The 19,693-nt window shown below is 42.9% G+C and overlaps 1 protein-coding gene across 1 annotated transcript in view; it reads right to left on the reverse strand.

The window, feature by feature from the left end:
- DSCAM (DS cell adhesion molecule) overlaps positions 1 to 19,693 on the reverse strand; it is a 429,591-nt gene that overhangs the window by 61,443 nt on the left and 348,455 nt on the right. Inside the window, exon 21 of the mRNA XM_068424255.1 lies at positions 411 to 564. Within this exon, the coding sequence (XP_068280356.1) occupies positions 411 to 564 (154 nt within the window). The remainder of the gene's footprint in view (positions 1 to 410; positions 565 to 19,693) is intronic.

Here is a 19,693-nt window from a genome sequence, read left to right on the forward strand (position 1 = left end):
TAGTACTTGTGAGGTGCACAAGAGATATTAGTAAGGAGAGGAATGATAAAGAAGTTATCTTGTATGGCAAGAAAAAAGAGAGACACATTCAGAAGGGGAGTGGGATCATCTACAAACCTCAGTACCCAACAAAAGAAGATAAAAATTGCTCCAAAAAGCAATTTATTTCCTTCTAAGGTAGGTGGGATGAATTACCCCCTAGAGGAGCACATCATTCTCTCTCTGCTGACTACAGCAAAAGCTTGGGCAATTAGCTGAGAGTTGTCACCTAACTTTTGGAGAGAACTGAAGTTGCTCCTGACAAATCCCACTCTCAGTAAGCAATGAGGCATAAAGAAGCCACGTGCCAATTATAACAGTAATTAGCATTGTAAAGTTCTGGATTGCTTTAAAAAGCGCTGTCACTGTACCTTTAGCTAGCGGTTCCACAGTAATAATCTCGCTGCTGTTGCCTCTTCCCGCAGCAGTCACTGCTACCACCCAGACGCTGTACTGGCGATTCCGGCTCAGGTTGGGGATTCTGTAGGAAAATGAGTCGGGAGAGGCTTCAAACTCGCTGATTACCTGTGGTGGGAGAGACAAATGTTTCCAGACTAAAATAAACAGTATTTGGAGAAAGTCTGCTAAGCTGAGTGCTACAAAGCCTGTTATTTCAGGGTACTTTGAACGAGTATCAGTTGCTCCAAACAGATGGCAGATGGCAATAAACAGAGCAGACACAATAACCTGTTGAAATCAATTTATATTCAGTGAATTTGTGCCTATATTTTGTTTACAAATTGATTTTATTCAGATGAGGACTTTTATGTGTCTTTATTTTTACAGGGTTGGATAAAGCAATTTAAGTGAACATATCTGACTATTTTTACCATCAATAGGTCTAACAAACCAATTTTGTTTTACACAAAACTTCCCCAACAAAGGATTCAGTCCTGTATCTGCTGTGAAATCTGGAGTTTACTACTTGAGATATGTCTTTGGTCACCTAGAACTGTTGTGCTAGTATTCCTTATCCCTGGGTTTGGTGGCTTATTCCTTCAGTAAGAGAGTGAATCAAGAAATAAAACTGTATTCTGTAATAGACTGTTCAAACTTCCCCTCACTCTAATTTTTTTTAACCACAAAATTTCTTCCATTCAAAGATTCACAGCAGAAGGTCATCTCAGCTATTTAGTGGCATCGGCAGGGAAGGACAAATGCTGGAAGAAATGCCAGTTCAGTCTATTCTTTCACTGTCACTCAAGTGCCTTTGCCATGGGCTGCAACGAAGCCGACCAGCTGCTATGCAGTACTTGCTTATTGGTGAGATGTTCTGCAGTCTGCTTGAAGTGACCTGTGAGAGGAAAGATGTGGACGAATATATAGATTCCTCCAGGGGACATGGGCTTTGTGCACCTCAGCACATCCTCCACAGGAAGTGTGGCTCCTTGGTGGAGGAGAAGGGAAATGGCTCCTTGGTGGAGGAGAAGGGAAACCTTGTCATCCCTGAACATGATTTCAATGTTCAGTGTAGCCAGTTTTACTTCTGACACAGGTTTTATGATTCTTGTACATAAAAATAGAGGGCTAATGAACCATTAGAATGCATAATAAAGACTCACTTCCCTGTGCAATACTAAGCATGGTAATGACTAACTAACACTAGGCTAAAAATAATTAGAACATTAATGACATTGAAAAGATGATTTTACTAGGAATCAGCACTAAAAATAACGCATCAGTGTAATCTAAACTTGATTCAAGCTTGCAGAAGATGTGCAAGGAATCTTTTTGATATAAAAATATCTTCTGGTGGTAAAGGCCAATTTCATCTGATTAGCATTTCAAAAGGCAGGTTGACCTGAAAGCATTGGAATATGTAGTCCTTCAAAGGGAATTCCAAATAAATAAGAGATGTTTCTGAGGTATCATTAAACACCTCTTCAGCGTGAACTTGTAGCCAGTTTCAGCTACTGAATGGGTCACTGCATTTCTCTGTTCTTGAGCTGGCATCTTCTATAGCCAAGGGAAGCAGGGAGTTCATCTCATCTCACTTTTGAAATATAGAGTGAAGACTTCTGTACCTAAGCCAGTCACCTTGACTCCCTTCAGAGACCATGCAAAGAAAAGGTAACTTCTAAGGCAAGGTTCTTCTAGCCTATTTGAGACACATACATTGCAGGGGGATGAATCACGCCCTTGACATACCTCTGTTTCCCCACCAACTATAGAAATGTCCATATAACAAGCCCAGGTATAGTTGTCTGTGCTGGAGACGTCTGAAGTTAATGTGCTTGTTAACAAAAATACTGAACTCCCTGGCTTTAATACAAATGTATGCCTCTATTTGCTTCTACAAGAATACATCCTGTTTCCTTCATGAAGACTAACTTTTCTAGGGAGACTGGTTTGCTCCAGTTAACAGCCCAAACAGGGATCTTGCCGTACTTTCTAGACAATCTCATTGCTCCTGTCAAAATGCCAAGACAGTTTGTCTGGGTTTAGCAAAAGTTTGCCTGGCTTTCCACTTCTTATATGAACAGGTCAGTGCAAGCAGGCACTTTTATTATTATGTGAAATATTACAGCAGGTTTTGAGAACCATCAGTCTTGACATTTACACAACAATATTGGACAAATGCCAGTGGCTTGACAGACTGAATCTTTGTGAGGTCATACATAAAAATTAATGCATTGATCATGGCACAGAAGGCTGAATTTCAATATTCATGAGGCAGCATTTTCTAGTGTTAATTTGAAAGTGAAACAGGCTAGACTGTCTCTGGCACTTAGGCTCCACTCATTAATGCAGCTATCTAGCACAAGCTACTTCTAAACCACCTATTAACTTGGGATGTGGACACAGCATTTAGGAACAGCTAACCATTACAGACTTCCTTATTCCTAAAATTTCATTCCAGCAAACATCAGTATGGTTAAATTTGCACTGTTTTTTCCATGACTCCCATGGCTTATGAAAGGGACATGTGGCTGCTTTTGGAAGCCACACCTAATGTCTGCTTGAAATGTGTTGCTGCTCTGCTTCTCTCTGCAATGGCAGAGGCTGGGACAGTCAGACAGACATGCAACCTGTATACAAATGCTAAACACAGCTCAGAGAAATCTGGTTTGATATTTTTGTGTTTGGGATAAGGTGAGCAGCTAAGCAGAAAAGGAAAACCTCAGCCTTGGATCTATAGGACTGGCACTGAGTACTCCTGCTCTGGGGGCTGAAGTTAAAGACAAAACTGAAAAACCAGACAACCCTCCAAAATTCCTCTGGTTGCAATTTGGTCAGCTAGAAGAGCAGGCAAAATTGTCTCAAAACAGAGGAGCTCTCTCTCCCTGGACCTCCAAAGATGGAATAATGACAGATTTAGCTTCTCTAATACATTTTAAAATGCCTTGTCTTCAATTTCTTTCTTCAGCCCACAAAGAACCATCATCATTCACACATTTGCACTGTAGCTATTCCAAATATAAAATCAATTATTCATGAATTAATTTAGTAATTGAATCTTGTAAATATATCTTCACTAAATTAATGATTCTTATTTTCTTAAAGCAAACTGCTATAGCAAAAGATTTTGGTTTCTAACTGGTTAATGTACACTTTCTGTTTCCTCAACTAACATTCCCTTTTAAACACTTGGGGATGCTCCAGTGACAAAAAATCGATTTTACTTTTAACTTTTGCCTGTCATTTCAATTAGACTAACATGCCAGAGACTTTCATTACACAAGAAGAAAAAAGGGAGCTTTGTCAGCAAAGAGAAGATTAAACAATTGAAATAAGAAATATTTTAAAGCAATGTCACCTTGTCACATATTGGTCTTTGCATGTGCCAGTATGAAATATATACTGCTGTTTTATCCCAAAAGCAGTAACATGCTTGCTAAAGGGATTTTTTTCCTAATTACTTTTTTTATTCAGTTTATAGATGATGGGTTAATTTTTCTTCTGTCTTTAGCTCACTAAGAAGCACAGACAGAGCCAAGCCTCTAAAAAGCCAGCAAGGGCTGTGAAAAATAAGATGAAATCGGGGCATTGGGGCCAGCCAACATGGATTCATGAAAGGCAGGTCCTGCTTGACCAACCCGATCTCCTTCTATGACAAAGTGACCCGCTTAGTAGACGAGGGCAGGGCTGTGGATGCAGTCTATCTAGACTAGTAAGGCATTCGACAGTCTCCCACAGCATCCTCCTAGACAAACTGGCTGCCCGGGGCTTGGATGGGTGGACTCTTCAATGGGTTAAAAACTGGCTGGATGGCCGAGCCCAGAGAGTGGTGGTGAATAGGGTAAAGTCCAACTGGCAGCCGGTCACTAGCGACGTTCCCCAGGGCTCAGTTCTGGGGCGATGCTGTTCAATATCTTTATAGATGATCTAGATGTAGGGATTGAGTGCACCCTCAGTAAATTTGCAGATGACACCAAGCTGCTTGGGAGTGTTGATCTGCTGGAGGGTAGGAAGGCCCTACAGAGGGATATGGACAGGTTAGATAGATGGGCTGAGACCAACGGCATGAGGTTCATCAAGAACAAGGCCGGGTCTTACACTTCAGCCACAACAACACCATGTAATGCTACAGGCTGGGGGAAGAGTGGTTAGAAAGCGGCCTGGCAGAAAGAGACTTGGGGGTGATGATCGACAGCCGCCTAAACATGAGCCAGCAGTGTGTCCAGGTGGCCAAGAAGGCAAATGGCATCCTGGCCTCTATTAAGAATAGTGTAGCCAGCCAGTCTAGGGAAGTGATCGTCCCTCTGTACTCGGCACTGGTGAGGCCGCACCTTGAATACTGTGTCCAGTTCTGGGCCCCGCACTTCAAGAAAGATGTTGAAGTGTTGGAGCGAGTCCAGAGGAGGGCAATCAAGCTGGTGAAGGGTCTGGAGGGTCTGACCTATGAGGAACGGCTGAGGGAGCTGGGGTTGTTTAGCCTGGAGAAGAGGAGGCTCAGAGGTGACCTTGTTGCAGTCTACAACTACCTGAAGGGAGGTTCTAGTGAAGTGGGAGTTGGCCTCTTCTCCCGGGCAACTAGTGATAGGACAAGAGGACATAGCCTCAAGCTTCGCCAGGGGAGGTTCAGGTTGGACATTAGGAAGAATTTCTTTTCAGAAGGGGTTATTAGACATTGGAATGGGCTGCCCAGGGAGGTGGTGGAGTCACCATCTCTGGATGTGTTTAAGAAAAGACTGGACATGGCACTTAGTGCCATGGTCTAGTTGACAGGGTGGTGTCAGGGCAGCGGTTGGACTCGATGATCCCTGAGGTCTCTTCCAACCTGGCTGATTCTGTGATTCTGTGGTGGAGTCACCGTCTCTGGATGTGTTTAAGAAAAGACTGGACATGGCACTTAGTGCCATGGTCTAGTTGACATGGTGGTGTCAGGGCAATGGTTGGACTCGATGATCCCAGAGGTCTCTTCCAACCTGATTGATTCTGTGATTCTGTGAAATCAAAGTCCTTTATCAGGGTGCAGTCAATCTACTTCCCAAACTAGGCAACAGCAAGAGATGCTGAGGAACAGCCACTGCAGGGAGCAACATTTTCCTCTGATGCAACTTTAGCTCTATTGGCGTACATTGCTTTGTACATTTTTGAAGCAGTACGCCACCTCCTGGTATTTCTGAGTCCTTTAGAAAGCAATTAGATAAGTAATGTGCACAAACTCTGAACCCTCTGGCTGTTTTTTTGTTTTGTTTTGTTTGTTTATTTGTTGTGTTTTTTAACCCAGCCTGGGAAAGCTTCAAAAAGGGCGCTTTAGAAGAAAAATATGTTTCTAACAGTTTTCCAAGCAATAAGGGAGATCCCCAACGAGGGAGGTAAGGAAACAGGTAGCATTTACTGTGGACAGGAAGATTATTCAGTCAAAGCTTGCCTACAGCTTCATCTACAAGATGTAAGATAGGTGCACTGAAGATCTCTATCTCCTCATTCTCTTCAAGTTGCAGGAAACTTGGAGGTGAACTGAGAAAGCCATATGGAGACTTTAAGGACAAGAGTAAAAAGCAAGAAACATCCCAGATTTGTGGTGTGTGTTGTGAAGTAAGAGCGTATATGTGTTGGCTACCTGTATATTGGCTGCCTCATCTTGAAAATTAAAAATACTTATATGTACTACCTAGAGTGGTATGTGTATTTTCACTATGAATTTAGGTATAAAATATGGCCATAGCCATCTAAAAACAGGGCTGGAAGGACCTTGAGAGGTCCTTCACCCAAGTCTATCCTTCTTCTTTAAACTAGGTTCAACTATATCTGCATAATTTTGGACAGATATTTGTCCAATCTGGTTTTGAAGACTTCAATAAATGGAGATTTTGCAGCTCCCTAGGCTGCAAGACCTATTCCATTGCTAAACTAATCTTACTATTAGAAAGCTTCCTTGAAATCTAGCTTGAGTTTCCCACTGTAGTTTAAGCCCATAGCTTCTTTTGCAGTCTATGAGAACACAGAGAATAGATTATTACTTTGATCTTTGCATCAGTATTTAATCTACATGAAGTTTTATCGTTCCTTTCCCCACCAGTACCCTTATCTTTTTACAACTTAATAACCCCAATGCTTTCAACATTGTTCAGAAATCACATTTTCTTTAACAGTTTCTCTAATAATATCTGCTGTTATCCTTCAGACTTTCTAATGATGATCCTTAGCCTTCCTGAATACAGTTTCCAAACCTCTATTCAACAATCCCAGGGTATGGCATTTGGCTTTTCACAACAGGATTATAAAGGTAGTTTAGGTTCATTTTGGGATGCACAATAACCTCAAAATCCTCTTGTGAAGAATCTAGCCAATTGCTCTCTACCCAGTTCTTTTGTAGTTGGTTATTCATAGTACCTATTTTCTTGCACTTACCTATACTAAATTTTATCTAACCTTTTCCAGACCAATTTCCCAGTTCATCAAGATCTGTCTGAAGTCTAGTTCTGTCTATAGTGTACTTGCAATCCCTCCCAGCCTTATATCTCCTTCAAATTTAATAGGCACTCTTGCTATTTCATTATCCAGGTCACAAATGGAACCACTGAACAAAAGTGGACTCAGGAGAGATACTTATGCTGCTCCCTCCTGCCCACAACAACAAACCACTGGTTTCATAGCCTTCCACAGAACAGCAATCAGTTTTATATCTAGCCTGAGCTGTCTCAGTGAAACCATGTTTGCCTAGCTAAGTTTCTCTCAATAAACATGCATCCTCTGGGCTTATCTCCACTGCTAAATGGGAGAGAACCAGGGAGTGTGTTGAGCACTCCACCCCGATGATGCACACCGCTTTTTAACTTGATGACTAGTTCAGTTTTGTACTACTGTAAGTAGCTCTCTTCAAAAAAATCTGCTTTAGAGGGGCTAGTGCTAAGCAGTGGAGACAGATATCAGTCAACATCACATACTCTTGGGCACAGGTGCTGCTCCTTGGCCCTTGTTTAATCAGCAGGACAGATGAGACCTACAATGAGCACTGAGACTCATCAGTAATTAAAGTAAGTTTTTAGTTCTACAAGGTTAAAACACAAAGAACTCCATCTTTTTGCACAATACCATCACAGAATTGTCTACCTCGCTCTACCTCAGGCCTTCATTGCTCCTGGAAATGATGTTTTAGAGTTTCTTGGACTGAGAAGTTATCCAGTAATGGGGCCTACGACAAGTTATTTCTACCTGAAAGCAAATTGGGTTAATATGAAATCAATAGATTACTATATTTACAGAGAATGAACTTCAAGTTCTGCATCCCTGAACAGAGTAGACAGACCACTGATGTGTGCTCTCAGTGAACTCCCTAAAGATGTGAAACTCTGCCTGAGGTCATGGACTAGTACTTTTCTCCAGGATTGCTGGCTTTTGCCTTGGTTCCTTTCGCAGATGGACAGACTGTCAGAGCTACAAATAACCACCAAACCCGGACCACAGTTTTCAGTAAGACTCTGAATACCACTTTGATCCTTGGGATGGTTTTAGCTGGGATAGAGTTAATTTTCTCCATAGTAGCTAGTATGGGGCTATGTTTTGGACTTGTGCTGAAAACAGTGTCGATAAATAGAGATGCTTTTGTTACTGCTGAGCAGCGCTTACACAGAGTCAAGGCCTTTTCTGCTTCTCACACCACCCCACCAGCGAGCAGGCTGGGGGTGCACAAGAATTTGGGAGGGGACACAGCTGGGACAGCTGACCCCAACTGACCAAAGGGATATTCCACATCATATGGCGTCATGCTCAGCATATAAAGCTGGGGGAAGATGAAGGAAGGGGGGACATTCAAAGTGATGGCATTTGTCTTCCCAAGTAATGGTTACACATGATGGAGCCCTGCTTTCCTGGAGACGGCTGAACACCTGCCTACCAATGGGAAGGTGAATGAATTCCTTGTTTTGCTTTGCTTGTGTGCACGGATTTTGCTTTACCTATTAAACTGTCTTCATCTCAACCCACGAGTTTTCTCACTTTTACTCTTCTGATTCTCTCCCCCATCCCACTGTGGGGGGAGTGAGCGAGTGTCTGTGTGGGGCTTAGTTGCTGGCTGGGATTAAACCACGACAGTCATATAATGGCTTCTGTTCAGGTCTTGTTATTTTGGCTAATGTTCTGAGCTATGCCATCTGTTTTCCACTCAGCATTATTGAAGATAACTGTTGTAAACAGAAGCTGTACACAAAACAGAATGCAGCTTTCATGTAAAATTTTGCCTTTCTTTTTTTTTCCCCCTTTAAATGCAGAACTGAAATGTTAGAAAGTGCAAGATGGAAATTTTGGAAACAACAGAGGCAGCTCCCTGCCTCCCCACCTGCAGGAAAATCTTGCAGGAATTATGCCTGGAAGACAGCCCACTGCCTGGAGTTCCAGGTAGCCCCCACAGTCAAGGACTCTGTTGCTTGGGAGCCACTGAGGTACACCACCTGCTTGCCCCTTTGCAGCAACTCACATAGAGTCTGTCAGCCTCCTGGGGCTCATGATCAGGGAAGCAGCATGTGGTGTCATGGGCTGGTCACCACAGCAGGGTCAGGAGACCACCTTCTGCGCTGCCAGAAGTTCTTCTGCCTTCTTTGGTGGCCCCGAGAAATCACCAGCTTTGTTCAGAGCATTTCAGTCAACTCACAAATTGTATGACACCATCTGGTCCCAAGTGCTCTGTCCCCTATAGGATGCAGAAGGGAATGGAATGCATTCAAACCTGCTGAAATATACTGCAACTGACACCAAGGGCTTATTGTTAGACTATACTGATATACCTGTATGTGAGACTAGGTAGTGAGACAAGACCAGAGTTTTATGAAAAAATCAATATCAAATTTCTTTTAGTAGGGATTTTCAAGGAGACCTTTTAAAATCGCATAAAACAGCACATCATCAGAATTAATTTGTACTCTGTCTCCTGAAATCTGCTCTATGACAAAAATAAGATAGGCAAAAAATGTACAGTTGACAAAGCAATTAAAAGAATGAATGTACTGTGCTTGGGAGCTGGTAACAAAGCTGTGAAATAACTATGAAAAAGCTGTAAACAGTACATGTGGTATATTAAAAAAGACATATTTTAAATACTATTCAAGATAAGTTTTTAAAATAACCAAAAATTATACACTAGTTCTATGATATATAAAGAACAAGAATTAAACATATCTTCATACTGTAAGCACTGTATAGACACACTATAAATACTGCTTGTAGTACACAAATCAATGAACATATATTTTAAATTCAACCTTACAGATTCTGCTGACTCTAAATAAGCTTCTGTTCAACAGTAACTTTATCTACTTAGCCAACTTCTGCCAGCTGCCTCTCCCCTCTTTGAGAGACTTTCAGCATCTCTTTAATCACTGAAGCCTCTACAGTGTGTAACAACAAATCTCTTATGGCTTCTAATTGCTTTTGCTCTATTTTCTGTGCTTTTTATTCAAGTCTTTAAACTGCAGAGGAACTGGGGGTCAGAAAGTATGATGCAAAGCTGCATCATATTGAGTCAGAATTTGGACAGATGCTATGCAAAATCAAGACAAGACTTGTATCTGCCTGAAAGAATTGTGTGGAAAATACCTGGATGCTGGGAATTTCTGTCAGCTAATTCTGGTTCTTTGAAGATCTAGTTTAAGATAATTGTATATACTTTCATATCATCTATTTTAAGATGCATATCATTTTGTTTAAGATAGCCACGTATACTTTCTCTAGAGTAAACAAAGAGAAGGGAAGCTTTTGGAAGAAGATTCATCCAGCCTCTCCCAGATATCTAGCTTCTTTCCTTTAATGAAAGGAAAGGCTTGATGACCCCAGAATCAGCATAGGTATCTCTCTTCGAGATGTCTGAAGTCAGGTGGACTGAATCCCGTCTTGAGTCTACAAGTTACAGAGATAGAGCAGAGAGGACTCTCTTCTTTCACAGGGCAACCCCCAGAGTCTCCTGTGTATGCTTTTGATAGGATATCTGTAATACATTGCAAAGACTATCCTCCAGGTGTTTTCTGAAAGATTCTGCATGTGTTTGTATTGGGGAATGTATCTCAAACATATAGGACTTCATAAGAAACCAAGACATTTGGCCTAAGTGTTTTCCACTAGGACGTTTTGAAAACTATGTGACCAGAGCTGGGAGGCTGCAGTCTGTGCATTTGTGGAAGAGAGGAAGGAAACTTGGAGGAAGTGTCTGATTCATGTCACTTTTTCTACTGAACAGAAAAAAACCCACTGTAATACACCCTCACTGGGGAATCTGACTATAGTTTTTCCCTCAATATGGTGCTCTACAGATTGACAGAAAACGGTGCATAAAGATGTGAGAAACAGATGAATAGTCTAGTCGCTACAGCTGCTGCTGCTGCTGGTTATACTGTCACAGGACTGAGCAGGCAGAATGTACATGGGAATGGTATCTTGTGCAGACATCATACGCCTGTTGTTTAATTTGACAGCAGGTTAAACCATGTAATTTTTTTCCCTCTTAGTGTGTTTAAACCAAAAGCAAAAAATGAAACAAATACAGAAGTCTAACAGGCTTAAGAGTATGTTTCTCACAGAAAAATAAGTATACCAAAAAGATCAGTAACTGTCTGCCCAAAACAGTCCCAGATGCTAATCAGTTTCCAATATCAACTACATTTTCAAGTAAATTGACTTGGGTTTTGGCCAAATATAAGATAGTTTCCTTCTTCTCCATAGTTACTTCACATCTGTTTGTCTCCCCCATCTTCCAAACCCAACTGTTTCACAGAAATATTTCCAGGTCAAGATGAATCCTTGCTAGGCTTTCAGCTTTTGTATCTTTCTAATCCTTTGGAGAAGTCCAGAATTGTAGATTACAGTTTTCAAAGATTCTTTCAGACACAGGTCACTGACAGGTACCTGGAGCTGACGTAGGATTTGTGCTATGAGATAACTCCTATTCATCACCTCTGTTTCAGCACTGGGGTCTGCTATGTGTTCTGGTTCATCATCCAGCTAATTCAGTTACTACTCTTAGCATGACAGCATCATCTGGGATCTTTGCAGGAACATTCTCACTCCATTCATCTGATTCAACAGCATCTTGCTCTGGAATTTCTTCTCCTTCCAGTTCTCAGGCTTCTGGTCATTTGGGACCTCAGTCAAGGTGGGTTTGAGGGAGAAATTGTATCTCTTAGCAGATTCCCACAACTAGCAACAGTTTGATCAACCAACATTTCAAAACTATTGCCAGGATTCAAGACCAAAGAATAAACTGGTTCTTCTTATCAGAAAAGTAGGTTTTTAAGTTGGTACCAGGATGCTTTGAAAGCTTCTTGTCATATTTGCCAATTTTCAGGTGCTCATGCTGGAAAGTGAAATGCAATCTGAAGTCTTCCTCAAATAGAGTTTTACTGTGGAGTTGATCACAGTTTGGTTCAGGGGTTTTGGGGAGCAGCTTCACAGAGGTACCACTGCTCCATGGAAATTCAGTTCATACTGTACACTAAGAGATTTGGTGTCAAACAGAAAGAGTATTAAAATCTGGCAGAGATATGATGACTGAGCACTCAGAAAACTAAGATGGATATGAAACATTTAATCAAAGGCAAGGCAATTCACATATAAGAATCACAATCCCTACTGTAATGTGCTGAACAGTTATTGGTTTGGTTTGGAATTAACAACATGTTTATTGAACGTCATGCCCAAGAGAAGCGAGCAATAAGTTCATGCAGCATAGACAGCTTTTCAGAAGAAAGTGGTGATGATTGCTGTTTGAGTAATGCAGCTTTTCTGATGAAGAAACCATACACTGCACAAACACATAGAGCTAAAGAGATATGCACAACTTTTCAAAATGGGGAACATTGTTAACTATGGAGAAGCCAGTCCACTCTGCTCAGACACGAACATGCTGCATCAGTGAAAACACCCCCCCAGAGTGGCAGACGTGTGCCACACTTCCCTTTGCTGTGGGGATGGTGTGGGCAGCAGGAGCATGTGGCAATAACAGTGCTCACAAGCTAACTCATGAGTGCTTGGATGAGGACAGCTTGAGTGGGCTCATAGTCTTGCAAGAAGGTACTCATTTGGGAGTGAGGGAAGCGAGAGCACTGCTGACTGGTAGAGCCATTGCCACATCAGTTATCACAGCAGATATGCAGAGGTGCCCATCAACTCTGCTCAAGACTGCATGTGGTGATGAGAACCTGAGTCACACAACATAAAGAAGGAAGGACAGCAGGAGAACATGCTCAAACAGGTAGTGGAAGGTGACAGTCAGGATATTAGAAGGCTGGAAGCTGTGACTTCTGACAACAGGAAAAAGACTCCTGCTCCATTTTCAGACCTGCAAATTCAGAATATGTATAATGCCCTAGGCACTGGTGAGGATGAACAAGACCCATCAGAGGATTCATCAGAGCCATCTGAGCCTTAACCTAGTGTCTGCACAAAAGGAAAAAGGCATGTGGTATTCATTGGAGACTGCCTCCTGCAGGGGATGGAGGCACCGATCTGCCAACCTGACCTAATATCTTGGGAACTTCTTGCTTGGCAGGCTTTAAGATCTGAGATGTGTGGAGATATTGCCAAGACTCATCCAGCCCTTGGAGTATTTTCCCTTGTTGCTTTTCCATACGTGCACCAACACTGGCAAGGGCAATGTAAACCATACCAAGAGTCACAACAGAGTTCAGGAGCTGAGAGTAAAAAGCAGGGGGGGGGTGGGGGGTGGGGGGTGGGGTGCAGGTAGTGTCTCCTGAAACCTTCTGATGAGGGAGAAGGCTCGAGCAGAAGTGAGTGAATTGATGTTGCAGGGGTGGTCTAGCAGTCAGTGCTTTGTCTTCTATGACTGCCGAACCTCGAGGAATGAGAGCTACTGAGCAGGGATGGGATATATCTGTCAAAATGCAGCAAGACCATCTTTGCAAAGAGGCTTGCTAACCTAGTGATGAGGGCTTTAAATGAGGTGTGTTTGGGGAGAGCTACCATAATAGAGAAGCAAGGGCACAAAGGGGCAAAGCAGATATGTCTAGGAGACAACATGAAAGAAGAGGATCTCACTTTTCCCCTGTAAGAGCAGCACAATTTAGGATCCATCTCAAATGCCTGTACACCAATGCATGTGGCTTAGAGAACAGTAATTGGAAGTCTGTGTGTAGTTACAGAGCTACAGCCTCGCTGGGATTATGGTGACATGGTAGGATACCACTCATGACTGCTGTTCTGCAACGGAGGGATGCAGTCTCTTCAAGAAAGATGTGTAGGAAGGTAAGAAGGAGGGCTTGCACTTTGTGTAAAGGAGTTTCTTGAATGCATGGAGTGCTGTCCTGGGGCAGGTGACAAATCAGTAGGGAGCTTGTGGTAAGGATCAGAGAACAGACCAGTACTAATAGTATTGTAGTAGGTGTCTGCTACAGACCTGATCAAAAGGAGGAGGCAGATGAAGCCGTCTTTCAACAGCTGAAGGAAGCCTCACAAGCGCACATCCTGGTACTCTTGGGTGACTTACCACATTGACAACTACTGGAAGCAACCAACCTAGGAGGTTTCTGGAGAGTGCTGAAGAGCATTTCTTGATGGAAGTGATCAATAAACTGATTAGTGGAAATGCTCTGTTGAACCTGTTGCCCACAAACAAGGAAAAACTGGTTGAAGATGTGAAGGTCTCTGACAGCTTTGGCTGTTGTCAACATAAGACTGAGTTCAAGATCCTGGAGGAGTGATCCCATGGGAAACTGTGCTGAAGGGCAAAGATCTTCATAGAATCATAGAATGGTTTGGGTTGGAAGGGACCTTAAAGATCATCTAGTTCCAACACCCCTGCCATGGGCAGGGACACTTTCCACTAGACCAGGTTGCTCAAAGTCCCATCCAACCTGGCCTTGAATGCTTCCAGGGAGGGGGCATCCACAGCTTCTCTGGGCAACCTGGTCCACTGTCTCACTACCCTCACAGGAAAGAATTTCTTCCTAATATCTAATCTAAATCTACCCTCTTTCAGTTTAAAACTGTTACCCCTCATCCTATCACTACATGCCCTTGTAAAAAGTCCCTCTCCAGCTTTCCTGTAGGCCCCCTTCAGGTACTGGAAAGCTGCTATAAAGTCTCCCTGGAGCCTTCTCTTCTTCAGGCTGAACAACCCGAACTCTCTCAGCCTGTCTTCACAGGAGAGATGCTCCAGCCCTCTGATCATCTTCATGGTCCTCCTCTGGACTCACTCCAACAGCTCCATGTCCTTCTTATGTTGGGGACCCCAGAGCTGAATGCAGTACTCCAGGTGTGGCCTCACGAGAGCAGAGTAGAGGGGGAAAATCTCCTCCCTCAATCTGCTGGGCACGCTGCTTTTGATGCAGCCCAGCACACTGTTGGCTTTTCTGGGCTGCAAGCGCACATTGCCAGCTTAGGTTGAGCTTCTCGTCACCCCCAAGTCTTTCTCCTCAAGGCTGCTCTCAATCCATTCTCCACCCAGCCTGTATTTGTGCTTGTGATTGCCCCAACCCATGTGCAGGACCTTCCACTTGGCCTTGTTGAACTTCATGCGATTTGCACGGGCCCAGCTCTCAAGCCTGTCAAGGTCCCTCTGGATGGCATCCCTTCCCTCCAGCGTGTCGACTGCACCACACAGCATGGTATTGTCAGCAAACTTGCTGAGGGCACACTCAATCCCACAGTCCATGTTACCGACAAAGATGTTAAACAGGACTGGTCCCAATACCAACCCCTGAGGAATGCCACTCATCATTGGTGTCTACTTGGACATCAAACCTTTTACCGCAACACTTTGAGTGTGAACATCCAGCCAATTCTTTATCTACTGAGTGGTCCATCCATCAAGTCCATGTCTCTCCAATTTAAAGATAAGGATGTCGTGTGGGACAGTGTCAAATGCTTTACACAAGTACAGGTAGATGACGTCAGTCACTTTTCCCTTATCCACCAGCGCTGTAACCTCATCGTAGAAGGCCACCAAATTTGTCAGGCACAATTTGCCCTTAGTGAAGCCATGTTGGCTGTCACTAGCCACCTCCTTATTTTCCATGTATTTAGCATAGTTTGCAGGAAGATCTGCTCCATGAGATCTTCAAGGACAACCTCCTCAGAGCGCAAGAATGGTGTTTTGCAATGTACGGAAACTTCAGCAAGTATGACAGAAGGCAAGCATGCATGAACATATATATACTGATTGAACTCAAATATAATTTTTTTTGTGGAGGATAAAAGCAAGAAGGGTTTCTTTAAGTACATGAGCAGCAAAAGGAAGGCTAAGGGGAGTTTGGGCCCATCGCTCAATGAGCCAGGGTACTTAGTGAAAAGCCATTTGAAAACAGCTAAGGTGCTCAGTACCTTGTTTGCCTCAGTTTTCACTGGTATGGTTTGCCCTCAGGCCTCCAGGTCTCTGAACCTTCTTGAGGAGTATTTGGGAGTGAAGCTGTACTCACAGTAGAGGGAGATTGAATTAGGGAGAACTTGAGAATAACTTAATTAGACATACAGAAACCCATGGTACCAGATAGGATGCATCTGAGGGTGCTGAAGAAGGTGGCTGATGTCATTGTGAGGCTACTCTTGGCTGTATTTGAAAGGCGATGGCAATCAGGGGAGGCTTCTGATCACTGGAAAAAGGCAAATGCCACACTCAACTTCAAGAATGGCAAGAAAGAGGATCTATGTAACTACAGGCTGGCCAATCTAGTCTCAGTAATATGAGATAGGTATCGAGCAAATCCTACTAGATGCCATTTTTAAACACATGAAGGAAAGGAAGGAACAGTTGACATGGATTTACCAAAGGTAAATCATGCTTGATCAACCTGATTGCTTTCTGTGACAAGGTGACTGGCACTGTGGACAAGGGGAGTGTGGTGGATGTTGTTTATCTCGGTGTATTGGGTCTGGCTGAGATGGAGTTAATTTTCCCCACCGCAGCCCCCACAGTTCTGTGCTTTGTATTGGTAGCTAGAAAGGTGTTGAAAATACACCAGTGTTTTGGCTACTGCTGAGCAGCGCTCACACAACATCAAGGCTGTCTCTTCAACATTCCCCCCTCACCAGTAGGCTGAGGGTGGGCAAGTTTGTGAATGGCCTGAAATTGGGGGTAGTAGTTTATATGCTGGAAAGCAGGTTCAGGGGGACCTAGACAGGTTGGAGAAATGGGGTGTCCAGAACCTCATGAAGTTCAAAAAGAGCAAATAAAAACTCCTGCATCCGGAATAGAATAATCCCATGCACTAATACAGCCTGAGGGCTGACTGCCAAAAGGCAGCTCTGCAGAAAAGCAGGTCTGGTATTAGCAGCTCTGCATTCATAAGGGTGTAGCCAGCAGGTCCAAGGAGGTGATCCTCTCTACTCTGCACTTGTGAGACTGCATCTAAGTACTCTGTCCAGTCTTGGGCTCTCCAGTACAAAAAAAACGTGGACATACTAGAGCAAGTACAGGACAGGGCTGTCAGGGGACGGTCAGGAGGCTGGAGCACAGCGCATACATAAAAGGACAGGCTGAGCCAGCTATGTCTGTCAGCCTTAATAAGAGAAGGCTCAGGAGAGACTTTATTCCAATCTACATACACTTATTCAGATGATACAGAGGAGATGGAGCCAAGCTCTTTTTGAAGCTGTAGGGTGTGAAAAGTTTTCACATGAGAAATTCTGATCAACTGGGGGAAAAGGAATTACCATGAGACCGTGGTCAAATATTGGACCTGGAGCCCAGAGGGACTGGGATCTCCATGTATGGAAGTGTTCAGGACTTCACTAGATATGTCCCTGAGCAACTTGATGTAATTAAACTTGCTTTGAGAAGGGAGTTGGACTAGGCGACTTCCAGAGGAACCTTCCGACCTACTTTCTATTATTCTATGGAAGTTTAAGAATGGAAATCCAGTTGACCAAAATATGTATACAACTGGAACCAAACACTGGTAGAGCTAATGTGCAACTCTCCTACAAAAAGAAACACGTTAGATTGCCACAAAGATGTTTCCTAAGTTAGACGGGGGAAAGGCTCCAATAAAACTCCTATGATGTTTTAGGCCACTGGCAGTACTGTATGTCTGTCATGTCCGAACGCTTTCTATACACAGTTGCCCAAACATGTTCTGCTTTTAGCTTTCACTATCAGGAAATCAGAGAGCGATAGCGAGGTCATCTTATTCCACATCTTAATATGAGTGGAACAAAGACAAGAACCAACTGACAATGTCCTGAAAAGGAAAATCACCAAGAAGGAGAGCAGTCTCCATTTATTATCCTTTTATAGTGCAGTTCTACTCATGTGACTCTTTTCCATTAATCTCCAGGCATCCCATGGAGAAAGCAGAAGACTGATGCACAATTTAATGACCTGCTTTGTTGGAAACAGCAGGATAAGTCTGTTTAATAGGTTTGCTCCTATTAGTGAATGACCGACCAACGGATCACCCCCAACAAAACCACAACAGCAACAACACTAATTATGACTGCATTTTTCTAATCAACAAAGCAAAATAGATTTTAATATGTGCATTTCTGATCGAGTGATGCCATACTGTTTATTGGCACCCAAATGATATAATTGGTCTACATGTCTTCAGCTCTTAGCATCTTTCTGCTTTTCTTGTCAGTTCTAATGTTTTCTCAGCCCTTCCTGTGCCAGGAAACCCTGCTTCTTAACCTTCATTCTGCTACCTTCTTTCTGTATTACTTTTTACCTGTTCTGAGATTACAGTTTCCCAAGCTGGCTAGTCATTGCTTGCTTTGTGTCACAATGACCTTTTCCGGGCACTTTCTGCCATCTAAATTTTATTTGATCTAATCCCATTGATTCCTCCTTATGTAGTGTACTGACCTGAATGCAACAAGAGGCTGGTGGAGTTTTTTCCGAAATCACCTAAGTCTCACGTCCTCTTGCCCTTTTAAAAGCCCTGGCAATACACATCTACAACCCAAAGCAGCAGATGCTGGAGCAGCCACCTAAAGCAGCTCCCCTCACAGCCAAGCAGGAGCTGAACCAGCATAGCTTCCTTGCTAGGATTCAAACCATATGCAATGTCTGGCACCACTGAGAAAAAGTACACTGACAGGATGGGATGGCAGCCTGTGCTGCAGCTGTTAGCACTGCCTGTTACTTCCCTGAGGCCTGGGCAGAATGAGCGTGACGAGCATCTTGCTGGTACGCTGGGGATAAGCACACTTAGCAGGAAGCTCGCCAGCATGGGACCATTACACATGGTCTTGAGAAGCCAGCTCCTACAAGGAGTCAAGTGGGGTCAAGAACTGTGGGAACGTGGGCTGCAAGTTAGCACAGAGGATAACTATTTTAACTTAAAATCTGGTATTTTTTTTTTTTATATTTGAAGAATGAAGTACCCATTAAGTGATATTTCTGTATTTTTGTCTATATTTGCAAAATAAAAAAAAGAGAAAGTTCTGCCTAATAATGCCTGTACAATAATATAGGTACAACAATTAAACAATATGACTTTGGATCCTTGTTTGCCCTTTATCTTGGCTACAGAATAGATTGCAGTGGAGGATAATTTTTATTTTTCATACATTAATCATATTTGTCTCTTAAAATATCCCAAGCAAATACTATCCTTAGGATGCAAAATATTTGAAAGGAAATGTCTGCATCCTTCTGCACAGGGGCAGCAGAGGTTTTAACAGCTTCTGCCCTTGCAAAGCAAACTGAACTGTGCAAGAGGCAGCAAATCTTTATCTTAAAATATCTCAGGGTGATACGAAGGTTGAGCTTAGTAATAAAAATGTTCACAATACGACCAATAGAGTTAATTTGTTTTCCTGTTGGTGACTTAAACACCAAAGCAGTGTTCTTGTGTAAAGCACTGTCTTGTTTGTCCAAGTGTCTAAAGTGTACTGTATTGACTTGTTCTCAGCATACACATACTGCTTGTAAATTTCAATCTGCAAAGAATATCACCTTCCCATAAGTTTGCCTTTACCACTGTCATTTTCTCTTTCTCCTTGTTGATGCTTAAAAACTGAGTTTGCCTTTCTGGTTAAATGGCAGATTTTAGCAAAGTTATTTTGCAACCAGGGCTTCGACTGAAGGAAGAAGTCTGTTCGGGAAGTTTTTATGGCTCTATACCTCCAACTACAGCACTTGCTACTTATGGTGGCAGAAGAAATGATAAAGACACAGGTCTTTTATTTATTCCCCTCCTTACCCTAATTAAAGACCACTTTCTCTGTCAAGTACTTGTGTCTGCCAACAGTGAATCATACAAGAACTTCCTTGGGATATATAAACGCTTTCAGTAAAGCGTTTGACACGGTCTCCCACAGC

This window comes from Nyctibius grandis, chromosome 2 (genome assembly GCF_013368605.1).
Source record: "Nyctibius grandis isolate bNycGra1 chromosome 2, bNycGra1.pri, whole genome shotgun sequence".
NCBI classification, from domain to species: Eukaryota; Metazoa; Chordata; class Aves; order Nyctibiiformes; family Nyctibiidae; genus Nyctibius; species Nyctibius grandis.